We start from the raw sequence: 22751 nt of genomic DNA on the forward strand, positions 1-22751 counted from the left end.
CCTTCCCAGGATATGCTACCCCAGCTTTAGCTAATGCTCTCGTCATCTCAGCCAACGTGAAAGGGCCATTCAACGCATCCCCCACCATCTCTCTCTGATCCACGACCCCCGAATGTTCTCCTCTGACTCTCTCTTCCACACTGCCCCTCTTCTCAGATTATTTGAGTTGTGCACCTTCACAAATGCCTAGGTTAACATATCAGCCTTTTCCATTTATCTCACTGCAACAATCTCGTCTGACCCCACTCATCCCCTTAATCATCCCCCATACCTCTCCCACGGGAGTGGTCCTGCCTATGTTTCCACAGAACCGGCACCAATACTCCCTCTTAGCTGTCCTAATGATCCTCCTTACTACTGCTTGTGCATGTTTATACTGAATCAGGTGCTGGTAATTATGGGACCTTTTCAACATTCTGATAGCCCTGTTCCTACTCTTCACTGCTTCTCTACACTCTTCACTCCACCAGGGAACTGCGTTCCTCTTTCTCCCCCCTGTACCCATAGGAATCACCTGCCTTGCAGCCCCTACTATTGCTCCTCTTACTCCATCATTCACTGTTTCTATATCGGCATGTAGCTTAGTGGTTAAGAGCGTTGTGCCAGTAACCGAAAGGTCACCGGTTCTAATCCCTGAGTCGACTAGGTGAAAAATCTGTCGATGTGCCCTTGAGCAAGGCACGTAACCCTGATTGCTCCTGTAAGTCGCTCTGGATAAGAGCGTCTGCTAAAATGACTGAAATGTAAAATTGAGATCAACCTGAGACAGCTACCGTTCACTCAACTCCTGAAACTGTCCCCACTCCACTTCCCAAATATCCATCTCCTCAGTCCAATCCTCCCCCTGCCACCCTATCTCTATGGACTGCAAGATAACCTTGTATTACAAAATATAAAGTAGGTTTAAGCAGTTTTTCTGTGCAAGTGATTGCTGCTGTCATAAATGTAACGACCTTCCTCATGTCTACTACCAGTCTTGTGTTCTCCCCCCATTGCTATTTTGTCCTGATCGCGTCTGGTGGGGATAGACAAAATCAACACACGCACGATGGTGCACGCAGATGCACGCTCGTAGTCGGTGTAGTGATCATGTAAAGCAGGGAGCAGTTTTCTGATTTGACAGCTCCAACATAGCTACAGCTCTGACATCGCCTAAATAAAAACCGTGAAACTGCTATGCAGTTGTCGGTTATCGCGGATTAAGGCAGAACTGATTGAATATAGCCTTTAGTGGAGAGTCTTCAAGTGCAAAACCAAAAAGCAACATACAAACAATGTATGTTTTTGTGATCGTGTCAGGTTGAATGCGTTTGTACTTGGTCATGTCATTATGGGGTTAGAGAAATTTGAATTGCACTTTTACAAATCTCTGTACATATTACATTAAGAACAGACGCCCATCCATTCTAGAACCCACAGGAACAAGATTTCTAGAACAACACAGGAACAACAAGTGTAACATAGAAGAGCAACAATGGTCCACATACAAAATGGCAGCAGTTCAAATTATCAAAGTTTATAAAAGGACATTGAAATGATGGATGAATGAACATCGAGTCCGGCTTTGGCATTTCTTGACATTCTTTGGCCCTGAGTGACAGTGATTTTCTTTTTGTGTGTGTCTATATTTCACTATTCTCCATCACTTGGGTCAGCTACTTGGAGAGTCAGATCAGAAAGAGAAAACACAACAGAAACTGGAATTAGTACATAAAACCAAGTAATAAAAGACTTGAAAGGTCTCTCGGAGGCAACATTACATAGAAATAGAAACCTATGTAACCTATATCATATATCTATTACATTTATCTGTATGTAACCTACAGTGGGGAAAACAAGTATTTAGTCAGCCACCAATTGTGCAAGTTCTCCCACTTAAAAAGATGAGAGAGGCCTGTAATTTTCATCATAGGTACACGTCAACTATGACAGACAAAATGAGGAGAAAAAAATCCAGAAAATCACATTGTAGGATTTTTAATGAATTTATTTGCAAATTATGGTGGAAAATAAGTATTTGGTCAATAACAAAAGTTTCTCAATACTTTTGTTATATACCCTTTGTTGGCAATGACACAGGTCAAACGTTTTCTGTAAGTCTTCACAAGGTTTTCACACACTGTTGCTGGTATTTTGGCCCATTCCTCCATGCAGATCTCCTCTAGAGCAGTGATGTTTTGGGGCTGTCGCTGGGCAACACGGACTTTCAACTCCCTCCAAAGATTTTCTATGGGATTGAGATCTGGAGACTGGCTAGGCCACTCCAGGACCTTGAAATGCTTCTTACGAAACCACTCCTTCATTGCCCAGGCGGTGTGTTTGGGATCATTGTCATGCTGAAAGACCCAGCCACGTATCATCTTCAATGCCCTTGCTGATGGAAGGAGGTTTTCACTCAAAATCTCACGATACATGGCCCCATTCATTCTTTCCTTTACACGGATCAGTCGTCCTGGTCCCTTTGCAGAAAAACAGCCCCAAAGCATGATTTTTCCACCCCCATGCTTCACAGTAGGTATGGTGTTCTTTGGATGCAACTCAGCATTCTTTGTCCTCCAAACACGATGAGTTGGGTTTTTACCAAAAAGTTCTATTTTGGTTTCATCTGACCATATGACATTCTCCCAATCCTCTTCTGGATCATCCAAATGCACTCTAGCAAACTTCAGACGGGCCTGGACATGTACTGGCTTAAGCAGGGGGGACACGTCTCGCACTGCAGGATTTGAGTCCCTGGCGGCGTAGTGTGTTACTGATGGTAGGCTTTGTTACTTTGGTCCCAGCTCTCTGCAGGTCATTCACTAGGTCCCCCTGTGTGGTTCTGGGATTTTTGCTCACCGTTCTTGTGATCATTTTGACCCCACGGGGTGAGATCTAGCGTGGAGCCCCAGATCGAGGGAGATTATCAGTGGTCTTGTATGTCTTCCATTTCCTAATAATTGCTCCCACAGTTGATTTCTTCAAACCAAGCTGCTTACCTATTGCAGATTCAGTCTTCCCAGCCTGGTGCAGGTCTACAATTTTGTTTCTGGTGTCCTTTGACAGCTCTTTGGTCTTGGCCATAGTGGAGTTTGGAGTGTGACTGTGTGAGGTTGTGGACATGTGTCTTTTATACTGATAACAAGTTCAAACAGGTGCCATTAATACAGGTAACGAGTGAAGGACAGAGGAGCCTCTTAAAGAAGAAGTTATAGGTCTGTGAGAGCCAGAAATCTTGCCTGTTTGTAGGTGACCAAATACTTATTTTCCACCATCATTTGCAAATAAATTCATTAAAAATCCTACAATGTGATTTTCTGGATTTGTCTGTCATAGTTGACGTGTACCTATGATGACAATTACAGGCTTCTCTCATCTTTTTAAGTGGGAGAACTTGCACAATTGGTGGCTGACTAAATACTTTTTTTCCCCACTGTATATCATATACAGTGAGGGAAAAAAGTATTTGATCCCCTGCTGATTTTGTACGTTTGCCCACTGACAAAGAAATGATCAGTCTATAATTATAATGGTAGGTTTATTTGAACAGTGAGAGACAGAATAACAACAACAAAAATCCAGAAAAACGCATGTCAAAAATGTTATAAATTGATTTGCATTTTAATAAGGGAAATAGGTTTTTGACCCCCTCTCAATCAGAAAGATTTCTGGCTCCCAGGTGTCTTTTATACAGGTAACGAGCTGAGATTAGGAGCACACTCTTAAAGGGAGTGCTCCTAATCTCAGTTTGTTACCTGTATAAAATACACCTGTCCACAGAAGCAATCAATCAATCAGATTCCAAACTCTCCACCATGGCCAAGACCAAAGAGCTCTCCAAGGATGTCAGGGACAAGATTGTAGACCTACACAAGGCTGGAATGGGCTACAAGACCATCGCCAAGCAGCTTGGTGAGAAGGTGACAACAGTTGGTGCGATTATTCGCAAATGGAAGAAACACAAAATAACTGTCAATCTCCCTCGGCCTGGGGCTCCATGCAAGATCTCACCTCGTGGAGTTGCAATGATCATGAGAACAGGAATCAGCCCAGAACTACACGGGAGGATCTTGTCAATGATCTCAAGGCAGCTGGGACCATAGTCACCAAGAGAACAATCGGTAACACACTACGCCGTGAAGGACTGAAATCCTGCAGCGCCCGCAATGTCCCCCTGCTCAAGAAAGCACATATACAGGGCCGTCTGAAGTTTGCCAATGAACATCTGAATGATTCAGAGGAGAACTGGGTGAAAGTGTTGTGGTCAGATGAGACCAAAATCGAGCTCTTTGGCATCAACTCAACTCGCCGTGTTTGGAGGAGGAGGAATGCTGCCTATGACCCCGAGAACACCATCCCCACCGTCAAACATGGTAGGTAGAAACATTAACGAGGTAGAAACATTATGCTTTGGGGGTGTTTCACCACATCAAAGGGATGATAGACGGGGCCATGTACCGTCAAATCTTGGGTGAGAACCTCCTTCCCTCAGCCAGGGCATTGAAAATGGGTCGTGGATGGGTATTCCAGCATGACAATGACCCAAAACACACGGCCAAGGCAACAAAGGAGTGGCTCAAGAAGAAGCACATTAAGGTCCTGGAGTGACCTAGCCAGTCTCCAGACCTTAATCCCATAGAAAATCTGTGGAGGGAGCTGAAGGTTCGAGTTGCCAAACGTCAGCCTCGAAACCTTAATGACTTGGAGAAGATCTGCAAAGAGGAGTGGAACAAAATCCCTCCAGAGATGTGTGCAAACCTGGTGGCCAACTACAAGAAACGTCTGACCTCTGATTGCCAACAAGGGTTTTGTCACCAAGTACTAAATCATGTTTTGCATAGGGGTCAAATACTTATTTCCCTCATTAAAATGCAAATCAATTTATAACATTTTTGACATGCGTTTTTCTGGATTTTTGTTGTTGTTATTCTGTCTCTCACTGTTCAAATAAACCTATCATTAAAATTATAGACTGATCATTTCTTTGTCAGTGGGCAAACGTACAAAATCAGCAGGGGATCAAATACTTTTTTCCCTCACTGTATGTATTACATATCTGTATGTAACCTATATCATATATGTATTACATATATCTGTATGTAACCTTACCTCGGAGAGCGGGCGGAGGACATGTGGGCTTTATCAAGTTACTCTGAGAGAGAGCCTGCACCATCCAGGAGAGGGCACTAGAACAGTACTCCAACTGGGAACGAAAGAAGGGAGAGAAGGAGAGAGAGAAAGAGAGAGCGTGAAAGAGGGAGAAAACAGAGAGGGAGGGTGAGAGGGGTGCAGAGCAGGCAGATACAACAGCTGCAGTCCAAATGTTGAGGGAGAAACCAGGGGAGGCGCATTGAGCCCCCGTCATGTACACACACTTACGAATACACACTAACGAACACACGTGCGTGCACAGACACACACACTTAGCCATCCCCCCATTAAGGACCACTGAAACGTGTCTCTTTGCCACTGGGCAGATAAAGCAGGGTGTGTGTGAGAGCTGCGGGCAGCAGCCCATGGTGACACTGACCTCTGTCTCCAGCATTTTGATCCTACAGCCGTGGTCCCGGATCTCTACCATCTGCTTTAGGACGCTGTCCACCCTTCAGACACAACCGCAACACAGGTTAGTGGTCAATTCACTTATCACTTCTCAGTCAATTTAGGAAGGGTATTAATTAGTTTGATTCATGAATTTAAAATGTAACACAGGAAGACAATCAATCTACAGCATCACAACCATTATATTCATAGGCCAGATCAAGCCGAGCTGTTAACTGAAGCTGTTAAATGAATCTGGCATTTAGTCTATGACATAAATAAGTGGCCGAGGGTGAGAGATGGAGAGATGTCTCACTTGGCAGAGGTGCGTTTGAGTCTCTCTGACTCTTTCTCTCGCTCTCGTTTGTTCTGGGCAGACAGTATATTCTCCTTCTGGATGGCCTCCCATGTGTTCAGTCTACTGGCCTGCCTACCACGGATATCCAGAACTGGAGGATGGATAGAGGAGGAGGGGAAAAGAGAGAAGAACAAAGAAAATGGGAAGAAGAGAAAATTAGAAAAACACACTTGAAGGACAATGGATGAGGACTCTAAAATACTTCAAGTTCAATACTTGAAGTGAATTATCTGATCATTGGTCTCCCTTCCTCTGTCTCCCTCCCTCCCCCAGTCTCCCTCCCTCTCTCACCAAAGTGTTTGATCTTGACGGAGGGGATCTTGCGGATGTGTCTCTTGATGAAGAGGTGGAGGTGGGAGAGGATGATGAAGGGTGGTGCCAGACAGGGTCTAGAGTGGTACTCCGTGATCAAGTTGTAGCGCTGGAACTTCCAGTAGGTGTCACTGTGCTCCTGCACTTTGGAGAACGTGTAACTGCAGGGAATAGGTGACTCTCACTCATATAACAAATTATTGGTTTTATTATACTTTTTGGTTAATGACGTTTTGGGCCCCAATGACACACATTAAAGCAGAGCCAGAAAAATATATGGCACTCAAACATGCAGGGCTAGTATCAAATAAGACACTCACAAATTCAATCAAGTTGATTAATTCAAATCCTTCAACACTATTGAAGAGACAGTGAGGAACTAGATAAAATAAGAGGAATTCAGCCCACGGATTAAAGAGGCCTATTGAATGAGTGATGATCTCTCAAGGGGAACACAAAGAGAGTGAAACAGGGATATGGAGGGGGTGCTAGATGGGAAAGAGGGACAGAGAGTGAAAGATGGTGAGAGCGTGAAAGAGGGACAGAGAGTGAAAGATGGTGAGAGCGTGAAAGAGGGACAGAGAGTGAAAGATGGTGAGAGCGTGAAAGAGGGACAGAGAGTGAAAGATGGTGAGAGCGTGAAAGAGGGACAGAGAGAGAAAGAGGGGCAGAGAGAGAAAGAGAGACAGACAGAGGGTCCGTTACCTGAACATGGCAATGAGCAGGTTGACCAGGAGGATGTTGGTGACCAGCAAGAAGATGACCAATAAAATGACCACCAGCCAGTTGGCGTAGGTACTCATGCAGGGCTCTGCCCCTGCCTCCATCAGGGTGACGTTATTGGTGCACTCTATCCCCTCCTCCAGTTTATCAGCTACAGACAGAGGGAGGGAGGGAGGGAGGGAGAGGAAGGGGAGGGAGACGGTGAGAGTTCAAAAGAGATGGGAAGAAATGGGGAGGGGTGTAAAGAATAAATATTTAAAATGGTACGACAAAGAGGGTAGATTGGGCAGGGGTTGGAGTAAGGAATTGAGATGGGATACAGAGATAGAGGAACCAAGAAAGAGAGAGGCAAGTTATATATACAGTGGGGGAAAAAAGTATTTAGTCAGCCACCAATTGTGCAAGTTCTCCCACTTAAAAAGATGAGAGGCCTGTAATTTTCATTATAGGTACACGTCAACTATGACAGACAAATTGAGGAAAATAAATCCAGAAAATCACATTGTAGGAATTGAGGAAAATAAATCCAGAAAATCACATTGTAGGATTTTTAATTAATTTATTTGCAAATTATGGTGGAAAATAAGTATTTGGTCACCTACAAACAAGCAAGATTTCTGGCTCTCACAGACCTGTAACTTCTTATTTAAGAGGCTCCTCTGTCCTCCACTCGTTACCTGTCTTAATGGCACCTGTTTGAACTTGTTATCAGTATAAAAGACACCTGTCCACAACCTCAAACAGTCACACTCCAAACTCCACTATGGCCAAGACCAAAGAGCTGTCAAAGGACACTAGAAACCAAATTGTAGACCTGCACCAGGCTGGGAAGACTGAATCTGCAATAGGTAAGCAGCTTGGTTTGAAGAAATCAACTGTGGGAGCAATTATTAGGAAATGGAAGACATACAAGACCACTGATAATCTCCCTCGATCTGGGGCTCCACGCAAGATCTCACCCCGTGGGGTCAAAATGATCACAAGAACGGTGAGCAAAAATCCCAGAACCACACGGGGGACCTAGTGAATGACCTGCAGAGAGCTGGGACCAAAGTAACAAAGCCTACCATCAGTAACACACTACGCCGCCAGGGACTCAAATCCTGCAGTGCCAGACGTGTCCCCCTGCTTAAGCCAGTACATGTCCAGGACCGTCTGAAGTTTGCTAGAGTGCATTTGGATGATCCAGAAGAGGATTGGGAGAATGTCATATGGTCAGATGAAACCAAAATAGAACTTTTTGGTAAAAACTCAACTCAGTCGTGTTTGGAGGACAAAGAATGCTGAGTTGCATCCAAAGAACACCATACCTACTGTGAAGCATGGGGGTGGAAACATCATGCTTTGGGGCTGTTTTTCTGCAAAGGGACCAGGACGACTGATCCGTGTAAAGGAAAGAATGAATGGGGCCATGTATCATGAGATTTTGAGTGAAAACCTTCCATCAGCAAGGGCATTGAAGATGAAACGTGGCTGGGTCTTTCAGCATGACAATGATCCCAAACACACCGCCGGGCAACGAAGGAGTGGCTTCGTAAGAAGCATTTCAAGGTCCTGGAGTGGCCTAGCCAGTCTCCAGATCTCAACCCCATAGAAAATCTTTGGAGGGAGTTGAAAGTCCGTGTTGCCCAGCGACAGCCCCAAAACATCACTGCTCTAGAGGAGATCTGCATGGAGGAATGGGCCAAAATACCAGCAACAGTGTGTGAAAACCTTGTGAAGACTTACAGAAAACATTTGACCTGTGTCATTGCCAACAAATGGTATACAACAAAGTATTGAGAAACTTTTGTTATTGACCAAATACTTATTTTCCACCATAATTTGCAAATAAATTCATTACAAATCCTACAATGTGATTTTCTGGAAAAAAAATTCTCATTTTGTCTGTCATAGTTGACGTGTACCTATGATGAAAATTACAGGCCTCTCTCATCTTTTTAAGTGGGAGAACTTGCACAATTGGTGGCTGACTAAATACTTTTTTTGGATGGGTATTCCAGCATTGCCAATGAACATCTGAATTATTCAGAGGAGAACTGGGTGAAAGTGTTGTGGTCAGATGAGACCAAAATCGAGCTCTTTGGCATCAACTCAACTTCGCCGTGTTTGGAGGAGGAGGAATGCTGCCTATGACCCCAAGAACACCATCCCCACCGTCAAACATGGAGGTGGAAACATTATGCTTTGGGGGTGTTTTTTCTGCCAAGGGGACAGGACAACTTCACCGCATCAAAGGGACGATGGACGGGGCCATGTACCGTCAAATCTTGGGTGAGAACCTCCTTCCCTCAGCCAGGGCATTGAAAATGGGTCGTGGATGGGTATTCCAGCATGACAATGACCCAAAACACACGGCCAAGGCAACAAAGGAGTGGCTCAAGAAGAAGCATATTAAGGTCCTGGAGTGGCCTAGCCAGTCTCCAGACCTTAATCCCATAGAAAATCTGTGGAGGGAGCTGAAGGTTCGAGTTGCCAAACGTCAGGCTCGAAACCTTAATGACTTGGAGAAGATCTGTAAAGAGGAGTGGGACAAAATCCCTCCTGAGATGTGTGCAAACCTGGTGGCCAACTACAAGAAACGTCTGACCTCTGTGATTGCCAACAAGGGTTTTGCCACCAAGTGTTTTGCAAATACTTATTTCCCTCATTAAAATGCAAATCAATTTATAACATTTTTGACATGCGTTTTTCTGGAATGTTTTGTTGTTATTCTGTCTCTCACTGTTCAAATAAACCTACCATTAAAATTATAGACTGATCATGTCTTTGTCAGTGGGCAAACGTACAAAATCAGCAGGGGATCAAATACTTTTTTCCCCTCACTGTATATATATACAAGTAACTGACAAAATAAAGGAAACACCAACAGGGCATCTCAATAGGGCGTTGGGCCACCAGAACAGCTTCAATGCACCTTGGCATAGATTCTACAAGTGTCTGGAACTCTACTGGAGGGATGCAACACCTTTTATTCCATGAGAAATTCCATAATTTGGTGCTTTGTGGACACACACAGATTAAATCTCCTAACCTCCTTTTAGGAACCACCTGCTTCAATATACAGTACTTTGTATCCGTCATTTACTCAAGTGTTTCCTTTATTTTGGCAGTTACCTGTACTATGCTACATACACATGCAAACCACATTTATACACCAACATCAACACACCATCCATTTCGTGAATGGGGATATGTCCAAATATGTGCAGGTACGGCCTGTAGAACACTCGGCGAAAGATCCAACCGGGACGAGGATCGTAAGAGTAGAGCAGCGCCTGATTGGCTACGCCGTAGGCTATGAGCCACACCGCCAGGAAGAAGAGGAAGAAGAAGACATCCTTCATCTGCCAATCAGGAGGGGAGCAGAATATTAAGGGGAGAAAATGACATTGCCTGTTTTTTCTAGTGCACAGTTTTTACACTTGTTTTTGGATACTAGTTGTTCCTGCCAAAACCAGCACCTGGATCTAGACCATAGACATACAGTGCCTTGCAAAAGTATTCAGACCTCTGGATTTACAAAGTGGGATTAAAAGAGATTTGTCATTTCTTGTCAACAATCTACACAAAATACTTGAATGTCAAAGTAGAACATTTTATTTATATTTTTCTTAAAGATTAACAGAAATTAAATAACTAAAATATAGTTGTTGCATAAGTATTCAGCTCCCAGAGTCAATACTTGTTAGAAACACCTTTGGCAGTGATTACAGCCGTGAGTCTTGGGTAAGTCTAAGAGCTTTGCACTCCTGGATTGTGCAATATTAGCTTTTATTTTTTTTTTTCCAAAATTCTTCAACCTCTGTCAAGATGTTGGAGATCATGGCTAGACAGCAATTTTCAAGTCTTGCCATAGATTGTGAAGCAGATTTAAGTCAAAACTGTAACTTGGCCACTTAAACATTCACTGTCTTCTTGGTAAGCAACTCCAGTGTAGATTTAGCCTTGTGTTGTAGGTTATTGTCCTGCTGAAAGATTAATTCTTATCCCAGTGTCTGTTGGAAAGCAGACTGAACCAGGTTTTTCTCTAGGATTTTGCCTCAGTTTAGCTCCATCCCATTTATTTTTATCCTGAAAAACTAGTATTTCCAGATGTCAATCATACCCATACCATGATGCAGCCACCACCATGCTTGAAAATAAGGAGGCAGCTACTCAGTGGTGTGTTGTGTTTTCCCCAAACACAAGGCTTTACAATTAGGCCAAAAAATGTATTCCTTAACAGTCTTTTTTTGCAGTTACTTTAGTGCCTGGTTGCACACAAGGTGAATGCTTTGGAATATTCCCATTATGTATATTTGTATTATTTTCACTCTGTCATTTAAGTCATTATTGTGGAGTCACTATAATGTTATTTATCCATCCTCAGTTCTCCCATCACAGCCATTAAACTCTAATGGTTTTAAAATCACCAATGTCCTCATGGTAACATCCCTGAGCAGTTTCATTCCTGTCCTACAGCTCAGTTCAGAAGGACGACTGTATTTTTGATGTATCTGGGTGGTTTAATACATAATCCACAGCATAATTATTATCTTGACCATGCTGAAAGAGATATTCCATGTCTGATTTGAAAAGCTCCCTGGTCTTAGTCGAATATGTGCTTGAAATTCAATACTTGACTGAGGGACCTTACATATGTATGTATGGGAGACAGAGGAAGGGTTAGTCATTCAAAAATCATGTCAACTCCTATTATTTTACAGAGTGAGTCCATGTAACTTATTGTGATTTGTTAAGCCAAATTGTACTCCTGAACTTATTTAGGCTTGCCTAAACAAAGGGGCTGAATACTTATGCAACTACAATATTTGAGTTCTCAAAAAAAGTAGTATTTTGAGTAGATTGGTGACAAAAAAATTACAATTAAATCAATGTTAATAAAATGTGAAGAAATCTATGGGGTCTGAATACTTTTGCAAGGCAGGTTGGGAACTCTCCTTCCCAAAAGCCAGTTTTAGCATGGACAGTGCCATTATGGACTTTCACCATTTTGAAGTAGTCAAATGGATGGGACTTCCTATGGGTTAAGGAAGGAGAACATATGGGTCATTAGGAGGGATCAGACAATGAATTATACTTGTGAGCAAACATTCCTTGGCTTCATTACCTTTTCAAACAACACACTCAGTGTGGTTTGTTTGCACCCTTTCAGTTTGTTTGCCAACTCATAGAAGTAGTAAAAGAAAATTGACTACTTCAAAATGGAGATGGCCTCAATGGTGCCGTCTATGCTCTCACAATCAATAATTAGACACACACACACACTTATTTTTCTTTACAAGGTGCAATTTTGAAATGTTGTGCATCAGCAGTTTTTCTCTTATGTCAGTCACTAACAGTCACTCAATTACCCCATGTCAGCTACCATTTTTTGATTGGTAAGTTAGTCTAGCGTCCAGCTATCTAAACTTGTAGTAATCATTGTCAAATTACTGACCGGGTGGCCCCCGTTGATCATCAGATATCGTATTAAAAACTGCAAGCATTTGTCTCCATCCAGCTGGAAAAGTCCAATTTTTTTCTCTCAGCCCCATGTCAAAATGAGTAGAATTGCAAATGTGTTATAAAATTGCAACATCTTCTCTCCGCCCCATCTCATTTTTGTTCATTTTTTTTTGTTGCAAACTTGCTTTAAAAGTGCAACATTTTCTCTACGCCCATGGCAAAATGTATAGAATTGCAGGAAATTAACTCTGAAACTATTTGTTGCTATGGCCCCCAAAAGGCTTTAAGGATAGGACTTTGACTGCATGTAAATATGTGTATGGATGTGGGTACGCAGAGCCCCTCATGACCAATTTTTTGTGGCCCCCACAACCATCAAAGTTGCCCATCCCTGATCTAGACTCATTGTAGTAAAAAGGGTTTTATCCCTCTTTTTAAAAAGCACTCACCATTTTTTCAACGATGATGATCTTGGGTCCAAGCTGTTTGTGGATGGCGAATATGTGGATGAGACGGAGGGTAAACACCATGTAGTCCACAGCCATCACAGCCCGGCCAAACTCATAGGACCATGGGAACATTCTAGAACACACAAACGCCTGGTTATAGTCACAGGGTCACAAACACAGGGCCTTTCTGCCGCCCTAGGAAAGACCAAACAATGCCCTTAAGTTGAAAAGACGGGTCAAATACGTATTTTCCAGACGTTCAAGTTAGATTCAATTTAGGTTCTGAATGAAAGGTGAAGAGAGGTATTTTCCGTACGCTTAAAATACATATTTTCCATGACGTTGAAAAGTACGTATTTTCCGGGTGTTGAAATCAGGTTCATTTTCGGTTCTGAATGAAAGTTGAAAATACTTATTTTCCGGATGTTAAAATCAGGCTCATTTCTGGTTCTTAATGAAAGTAGAAAATATGTAATTTATAGAAGTCTATGTTTGGGCCAAATTAAGGCTGGTCCAAATCTATATCCGTGGACATTGAAATCATGGCCGGTCTGGACCGCACCAAATCTGAAGTAAACATAGACATCTATGATTGGTTCAGATTTTGCCGGGACCAGAACAAAAAACAATGTCCGTGGATGTGGAAATCAAGGCCGGTCCGGACTGCACCAAAAAGTCGTCCAAAAGGCATCGGCCTGTGCTTACTGAGGTGTAGCCTACAGTGTTGCCTGAAATTGAATTTTATGAATGCCCATCTATGTGGTAAGCCTACCATTTGTAGAACACCAAAAAAGATGTCCGCTCGTGCTTACTGGGGTGTAGCCTACCATGTCGACAGAAATGGAATTTCATGAATGCCCATCCATGTGATAGGCCCACCATTTGTGGGCCTATCACACTCGTGGGCATCACATTTGTGGGCCCGCCACTCGGGTCTCCCGAGTGGCGCAGTGGTCTAAGGCACTGCATTGCAGTGCTAGCTGTGCCCCTAGAGATCCTGGTTCGAATCCAGGCTCTGTCGTAGCCGGCCGCGACCGGGAGACCCATGGGGCGGCGCACAATTGGCCCAGCGTCGTCCAGGGTAGGGGAGGGAATGGCCGGCAGGGGATGTAGCTCAGTTGGTAGAGCATGGCGTTTGCAACGCCAGGGTTGTGGGTTCGATAAAATAATGTATGGGCTAACTGTAAGTCGCTCTGGATAAGAGCGTCTGCTAAATGACTAAAATGTAAAATGTAAAATTTGTAAAACAGTCCGTTGCATTGGATTTATTAGTCCTGATTCCTGTGACTAATCAATTTGGCTATTTAAGCTCTGAATATCAGCTACCCAACTTTATCAGGATTTGGATACATATTCAATCTAAGTATCTGCTTTTCAAAATGCAATATTCACTTTACTTTTGACATTTTCTTGTCATTTGTTAACAAAATGAACTATGACTTAATCAAACTGCTCAAAACTGATAACCACTGAACCAAAATTATGTAGTGCTTAGTTAACGTATACAGCTTGATAACTTTTGAACACAATACATATCAAAACGTAATGTTAGCAGGCCGGCAGGTCTAACGTTAGCAGGTCAGTAGGGCTAATGTTAGCAGGCTAGTAGGGCTAACGTTAGCAGGTCAGTAGGGCTAACGTTAGCAGGCTAGTAGGGCTAACATTAGCAGAATAGAATAGTTGGCTAGCAACCTTGCAAGCTGATTTGTAACAATAAATTCATAAATTATTTGCTTGTAAGTTGACTGAAAATGTTATTGAAACCAGTGAGTGCAAACAATTGTTTAATTTGAAGTTATACATTTGAAATAGTTTCTGTTGGAATTTATATTATTGGGAATAGCATGGCTTGCCGGGACCTTCATATAACGTCACACCCCACACAAAAAAAAATCTGGTATTGACTTCGGCACTGATCGGTTTTATGTAATACCTTGAAAAATAGAAAAGCGAGGTTTAACTTCACATTGGGACTTTTGATGCTTATTCTAATGTAAATCCATATGTTACATATGCTACCTACCCTTTAAGTTGGAAGGTAAAACCAAAATCATATATGGATGTGGCTGTAAATACTACATAATCATTCTCCATCATCCAGTGTTTTTCAATAGGATTAAGTGGAAAGAGTCACTATATTGGAATTATAGTGTAGTCTAGAATGCACTGCTGAAATACAATATATTCCACTCATTATCTGAATTTCAAGCAGAGACAGGCGATACTGTATCAGTTGACAAGTCATGTAGAAAAGGTGATCTTGTACAATGTTTCATGTGGCAGAAATTGCATACAACACTGTGCTACGTTTTTAAAGTAGCCAACTGCGTTACAATACCCCTATTTCTGATGATTTGTCCTACGCATGTACTGTATAAGAATAATGAAACTGTAAAAGACTGACATATTTCTCAACATGCTCAAAACCTGCCATAGGATACAAATGATTGTAAAAAAAACAGTGCAATGTCAAGTTATAGTCATATACTGTATGGCAAATTATATTTGATATAAAATGTAGTATAAAAAAGAACAGTGTGAAATGTTGTTCTTGTATTTTTTGCTATTGGATGAAAATGGCAGTTAAAATGACTAAATGGTGAGCCTATCATTACCTGATATACTGGTGACTAAACAAAATGTTTTCATGGTATTTCACAGAAATGAATGACTCAGGCGAGAAAGATGTGTGAAACCCCAATGAATTCACAATCAAAGGTTCTGAACATAAGACAGGAACACTTACAAGTGTTATCAGTTTAGAGTTTTGTACTTACCAGAGTTTTTAAAAAATATACCAATTACATCTGAAAAATGTATATATAAACACATACAGTTGAAGTCAGAAGTTTACATACACCTTAGCCAAATACATTTAAACTCAGTTTTTCCACAATTCCTGACATTTAATCCTAGTAAAAATTCCCTGTTTTAGATCAGTTAGGATCACCACTTTATTTTAAGAATGTGAAATGTCAGAATAATAGTAGAGAGAATGATTAATTTCAGCTTTTATTTCTTTCATCACATTCCCAGTGGGTCAGAAGTTTACATACACTCAATTAGTATTTGGTAGCATTGCCTTTAAATTGTTTAACTTGGGTCAAACGTTTCAGGTAGCCTTCCACAAGCTTCCCACAATAAGTTGGGTGAATTTTGGCCCATTCCTCCTGACAGAGCTGGTGTAACTGAGTCAGGTTTGTAGGCCTCTTTGCTCGCACACGCTTTTTCAGTTCTGCCCACAAATGTTCTATAGGATTGAGGTCAGGGCTTTGTGATGGCCACTCCAATTCCTTGACTTTGTTGTTCTTAAGCCATTTTGCCACAGCTTTGGAAGTATGCTTGGGGACCCATTTGCGACCAAGCTTTAACTTCCTGACTGATGTCTTGAGATGTTGCTTCAATATATCCACATAATTTTCCTTCCTCATGATGCCATCTATTTTGTGAAGTGCACCAGTCCCTCCTGCAGCAAAGCACCTCCACAGCATGATGCTGCCACCCCCGTGCTTCAAGGTTGAGATGGTGTTCTTCGGCTTGCAAGCATCCCCCTTTTTCCTCCAAACATAACAATGGTCATTATGGCCAAACAGTTCTATTTTTGTTTCATCAGACCAGAGGACATTTCTCCAAAATGTACAATCTTTGTCCCCATGTGCATTTGCAAACCGTAGTCTGGCTTTTTTTATGGCGGTTTTGGAGCAGTAGCTTCTTCCTTGCTGAGCGGCCTTTCAGGTTATGTCGATATAGGATTCATTTTACTGTGGATATAGATCCTTTTGTACCTGTTTCCTACAGCATCTTCACAAGGTCCTTTGCTGTTGTTCTGGGATTGATTTGCACTTTTCGCACCAAAGTACGTTCATCTCTAGGAGACAGAACGCGTCTCCTTCCTGAGCGGTATGACGGCTGCGTGGTCCCATGATGTTTAAACTTGCGTACTATTGTTTGTACAGATGAACGTGGTACCTTCAGGCGTTTGGAAATTGCTCCCAAGGATGAACCAGACTTGTGGGAGGTCTACCATTTCTTTTCTGAGGTCTTGGCTGATTTCTTTTCATTTTCCCATGATGTCAAGCAAAGAGGCACGGAGTTTGAAGGTAGGCCTTGAAATACATATGTAAACAATTGTTGGAAAAATTACTTCTGTCATGCACAAAGTAGATGTCCTAACCGACTTGCCAAAACTATAGTTTGTTAACAAGAAATTTGTGGAGTGGTTGAAAAACGGGTTTTAATGACTCCAACCTAAGTGTATGTAAACTTCTGACTTCAACTGTACATATAAACACACACACCTGCAGCACATGCCCAGTGCAAAGAGTGAGATGGCCGTGATGTCACACTTATTCCACATGTCCTGGATGTAGAGCTTCATCCTCTGATATAAAGTAGTGCTGCCCCTGAAGAACGTCTGATAGATAGAGAGCGAGAGAGAAAGACAGAGAGGGAGAGAGAAAGGGAGAGAGAGAGAGACACAGCGGGAGGGAGAGAGCAAGAGAGAGAAAAAATTGTCATTAATATGCATCTAGTCACCGCCAAAATTAATGGCAGCCTTGATAAAGATGACCAAAAAATACACAGTGCTGTGAAAAAGTATTTGCCCCCTTTCTAATTCTCTACTTTTGCACATTTTTGATGCTGAACGTTCCTCAACCAAAACCTAATATTAGATAAAGGGAACTTGAGTGAACAAATAACACAATTACATACTTAATTTCATTTATTTCATAAACAAAGTTACGCAACAACCAATGCCCCTGTGTTGAAAAAGTAATTGCCCCCTTACACTCAATAACTGGTTGTGCCACATTTAGCTGCAATGACTCCAACCAAACGCTTCCTGTAGTTGTTGATCGATCTCTCACGTCGCTGTGGGGGAATTTTGGCCCACTCTTCCATGCAGAACTGCTTCAACAGCAACATTTGTGGGTTTTAAAGTATGAACTGCTCTTTTCAAGTCCTGCCACAATTGGGATTAGGTCTGGCCGTTCCAAAACTTCAAATGTGTTGCTTTAAGCCATTTTCATGTAGACTTGATTGTGTGTTTTTGATCATTGTCGTCCAAAATGTTATACTTTTGAATCATCTGTCCATAGAACATTCTTCCAAGAGTCTTGATGATCATCCAGGTGCTTCCAGATGGCAAACTTTTTGGCAAACTTGAATCAACTTTTTGGATGAGATGGGTCCCATTATGTCTGGCGAAAACCAAACACTGCATTCCACAGTAAGAACCTCATACCAATGGTCAAGCATGGTGGTGGTAGTGTGATGGTTTGGGGATGCTTTGCTGCCTCAGGACCTGGACGACTTGCCTTAATAGAAGGAACCATGAATTCAACTCTGTATTAGAGAATTTTACAGGAGAATGTCAGGCCATCCATCTGTGAGCTGAAGCGCAGCTGGGTCATGCAGCAAGACAATGACCCAAAACACACAATCAAGTCTACATGAAAATGGTTAAAAAGCAACACATTTGAAGTTTTGGAATGGCCTAGTCAAAGTCCAGACCTAATCCCAACTGAGATGTTGTGGCAGGACTTGAAACGAGCAGTTCATGCTTGAAAACCCACAAATGTCGCTGAGTTAAAGCAATTCTACATGCAAGAGTGGGCCAAAAATTCTCTACAGCGATGATCAACAACCACAGGAAGCATTTGGTTGCAGTCATTGCAGCTAAAGGTGGCACAACCAGTTATTGAGAGTAAGGGGGGAATTATTTTTTCACGTAGGGGAATTGGGTGTTGCATAACTTTGTTAATTAAATAAATAAAATAAGCATCAAAGGTTCCCTTTATCTAATTTTAGGTTTAGAGTTCGGTATTTGCGTTATTTATTTTGCTCATCTTTATCAATGGTACCAATAATTTTAGAGCTGACTGTATATGTTTTTGCCTGTAAATATTGTGTGTCTGTGTGTGTTTGCATGCGATGCGTCCTACCTGTCGAAACTCCTCACAGACCAGGGTGAAGACCCAGAAGTAGAGAATAAACTCTAAGGTGGACGGGCCATGAGGGGGCGGGGGCTTGAAGTCTAACAATAGGACGAAAGCAAACAGGCAGAGGAACAGGAAATACATCAGCACGTTGCCTAGGAACGCGGTGACGGGCGCGAACCAGAACTCCCTCCAGCGCAGCAGTACGAAGGGCCTCTTAGGATTGGAGGAGGGGGCACCTTTCAGATTGACCCTTATAGCAGCATATTCCTCAGCATCCTCATCCCTGAGAGGACAAGAATGAGAATAATTATTTGTGTGTGCATGTGTGTGTGTGTGTGTGTGCGTGCGTGCTTACGTGAACGTGTGCGTTTACATGATGTCGGTGAGGGAGAACATGGTGGCATCTCCTCCGTCCAGACTGTCTGTGTCTTCACCATGAGACACCTGCTCAGTCTTCCCCTCTTCCTCAGGTTCCCTGAGAGAGAGAGAGAGAGAGAGAGAGAGAGAGAGAGAGAGAGAGAGAGAGAGAGAGAGAGAGAGAGAGAACTGACAAACATTGCGCAGAGGAAACTTTCCTTCACCACCAGCCTAATTTCTCTTATTCACACCCTATGAGGAAAATAAGGAATGCTTCACATATTGGACATTTGCCACATATTGGAAACTTTTTTCCCTTCACCACCAACCACATGGAAAAAATAATATAGTTTACTATAGTGTAAATACTTTAGTATTACTATAGTTATTGTCCTTGCGAACTGTATACTGCAGGGGTTTTCAAACTGGGGTCAACGGAGATACTGCAGGGGTCCACGAAAAAAAAATGCACATTTGGAAATGTTTTTTTGGGGGGGATTTTTTTATGTGAATAAAAAAAAAAATGAATATCACTAGCTGTAACAGAATACCATCGTGGATAAAAAATGGAATGTCTTCTTCCAGTATGAAGAAAGTTAGACGTAGTTTCACGAGCCAATGCTAACTAGTGTGTGACTGGAAGTCTACAGGAACAGTTAGCATGCTAGCTGGTCCTGTTCAACCGACTCTGGGGAAGTAGACAAATATATTTTTTATATGGAGGAAATGACTGTCATTGCAACTAATTACAGGGTTTGTGTCTATTGAACTATACTGTATATAACAATCAAATAAAAGCTAGACAGTCAGGGAGAACATAAAATTCCCTAAACCGGGCATTCTGGACACATACCCATTGATTTTGCTATAATGTTTGGGCAGAGGAATACAGCATTAGCTCCATGCCAAACTGTGTAGAATTGCAGGAAATCTGTTTGAAAACTGTAACATTTTCTCTCACCTTAATGAATTTTGTCGATTTGCAGAACATTTTCTTTACAACAGCTAAATGTTCTCTACGCTGCCAAGATACCTTTCTAGCTAATAGACTATGTTAGGGTTTACACTTCCTCTTCCAATTAACTGTAGCATTTACTATAGTGTTTTTGTTTCATTATCTTTGACATTGAAGTGGGGGCTTTCTCTTTAAGGAAACCTACTGGACAAAATACTAAAAGAGCACATTTTCCAAAACCTCTAAATAGGACTGCGGTCTGAACGGAGAGTTCAGAGCTTCTGCTCTTTTCTATAACCTGTAGGGAACACAATATGGTCTATACTTGGCATGTAGGTTTCTCACTTATGGGTGGCACACATTGGGATACGGGAGAAGGGAATAGGCAGGGTATATGCAAATTAAATACTGTACTGGCAACTTTGCTCATAGTAATAACAACTAATTAGCTAAATGAAACAACAAGCTTTTATTCTGATAGTCCTCTATCAGCTTCAACGATGATTGATGACTAAGAAAGCGGTAACGGGGTGCGCTAGGCTACTATAGGATGACAGGAGCCCAATCCCATTTTTAGACATTTACATTTTAGTTATTTAGCAGACGCTCTTATCCAGAGTGACTTACAGTTAGTGAGTGCATACATTTGCCAAACGCCATGCTCTACCAACTGAGCTACACAGGGCTACAAATCCCGCAACCCTTCTCGCCTCTGCACTCGTTCACACCCCCTCAAAGATTTAAAAGCAGTGGATTGGTGTAACTGTATTGGTAGACATTTCATCTACACCTACCCAATGCTTTTACATATTTTTGATCACTTTTCATGTTTTTTTGGACAGGAAATTACCAAAGATCAAGGCAAGCAAATTACATCGGCAACAGAAGTGTGAACCTCATTATGAATGGACAAAATGTTAGCAGCAAATCGGACCACTTGTGTTCACAACTACATAATTGATTGTAAATGACAGCTTTATAGTGCTGCATTACTAGATAGCTAGCTTGCTAATTATTTTGTTCTAATCCAGCCTGATTTCATTGATCTGTAGCAAGTTACCTTGATATCTACCTCAATTACCTCATACCCCTGCACATCAACTCGGTACTGATACCCTGTGTATGTAGCCAAGTTATTGTTACTCATTGTGTATTTATTCCTTGTGTTATTATTTTTCTATAATAATATTATTTTTGAATTTTTCTCCAATGTTCTTTTTTTCTCCCTGCATTGTTGGGAAAGGCCCATAGGGAAGTATTTCGCTGTCAGTCTACAGCTGTTCTTTATGAAACATGTGACAAACTTGATTTGAGTTGCCCGAGTCAGCTGCAACAAGGGGAAGTTTGAGCTAGAGTATTCACATTGCATTGGGCATGCTAACTAAAATGTTTTTTTTTAAACTTGGAAATGAACTGTTTCCCTTCAGTAATCATTACATATATGTACATTATAATAAAATAAAGGGTTTAAAGTGTTAAAAACCACAAAATTAACAATTACTACAAAATTAATTTTCATTTGATTTTGGCTTTTTTCCTACAATGATAGGCGCCAATGGTTATTGTAGGCCGCACCAAAAGCATCTTAAGGCTAAGTTCATCGTTAGAACTTTCATAGGAGCATCATTAAATCTCCAAGCTGTTTCCCAAAACCATCGTTATTAACGTTGCACTTGAAAAGCTCCTAATCTAATCTAACACCTGCCTCAGACCACTCGGACCAGCGACGGATAAACCACTATGTTTAGCGGAGATCTTCTGTGTATAAAGTGATGCGGGAGGGCACATTTTTTTATCTAATGGCTAGCTAGCTAATAAATGTCCTGAGTCCAAGTCCTACCATGTCACACTAACTCCTACCTGGCATTTTCATTTGTTGTCATGTCAAACAACACTGTATTCAAAGTGCCCGCTATTATCTTCTAACTATAGAATTAGAATTATTATTATTTTCCCATGATTCCAACAGTTCACCCAAGTGTTTTGATCTAAATTTCAAATCAAATCGCAATATCAAAAATAAGGCCTAGATGTTCTGCCCGTATCTTGCAGTCCTACGTGGCAGTGTGGAAATGATCTCAAATGAGTGCAATTCTTTTTGGTTGAAGTTTAATTGAACAGTATAAAACAAATCAGAATGGAGAGAGACCCATTGAAATCACTTAGAATGTATGTTGACACACTAGGGTCACACACTAATCATAAAGAACATTTATAACTTTTATTATTCAAAAACATTAAATACCGTCAAATACTGTCATACCGTCAAAAATTTGAATAATACCATTATGTGATATTTTGGCCATATCGCCCAGCCCTAATTGGGGGGAACATGTCCCCCCTGTACCCTGGCTCCTACACCCTTGGTTGAGAGCTACTTCAAAACCAAATGGTACATAGTCACAAAAGTACAGTAGGGTTAGTTAAATTATGTTTTTAAACTAAAATGAATGGAGCGAATTTGGAGTGGAAGTTATTTTTTCCTGTTAGTGTTTTTTTGCGAAGCGGGTGAATGTGGACGTTGAGCGATGAGCAGGATTTCCGACCGCTCAACTCCGCTCACATCCTCTGTTAGTACACTTTTCTACAGTATACTAAAGTTTACTACAACATTCTATTGTAAGTACTGTAGTATTCTATAGTAAACTGTAGTATTTGTTCCAAGTGGGCAGCCAATCTTCTCT

The 22751-nt window shown here is 41.7% G+C and overlaps 1 protein-coding gene and 1 non-coding gene across 2 annotated transcripts in view; both read right to left on the reverse strand.

Moving 5' to 3' along the window:
* Positions 1-1632: 1632 nt before the first annotated feature.
* LOC121568622 (transient receptor potential cation channel subfamily M member 4-like) overlaps positions 1633-22751 on the reverse strand; it is a 53888-nt gene continuing 32769 nt past the window's right edge. The window contains exons 17-27 of the mRNA XM_045218002.1: positions 19129-19230; positions 18759-19038; positions 17112-17227; positions 12814-12946; positions 10086-10260; positions 6896-7064; positions 6170-6351; positions 5837-5969; positions 5510-5582; positions 5089-5182; positions 1633-1655 (exon numbers count right to left, since the gene is read on the reverse strand). Of these exons, the coding sequence (XP_045073937.1) occupies positions 1633-1655; positions 5089-5182; positions 5510-5582; positions 5837-5969; positions 6170-6351; positions 6896-7064; positions 10086-10260; positions 12814-12946; positions 17112-17227; positions 18759-19038; positions 19129-19230 (1480 nt within the window). The remainder of the gene's footprint in view (positions 1656-5088; positions 5183-5509; positions 5583-5836; positions 5970-6169; positions 6352-6895; positions 7065-10085; positions 10261-12813; positions 12947-17111; positions 17228-18758; positions 19039-19128; positions 19231-22751) is intronic.
* LOC121570799 lies at positions 20246-20299 on the reverse strand. The gene has a single exon (XR_006001539.2). It is a non-coding gene; the product is annotated as a U7 small nuclear RNA (small nuclear RNA).

This window comes from Coregonus clupeaformis, unplaced genomic scaffold (genome assembly GCF_020615455.1).
Source record: "Coregonus clupeaformis isolate EN_2021a unplaced genomic scaffold, ASM2061545v1 scaf1311, whole genome shotgun sequence".
Classification (NCBI taxonomy): Eukaryota; Metazoa; Chordata; class Actinopteri; order Salmoniformes; family Salmonidae; genus Coregonus; species Coregonus clupeaformis.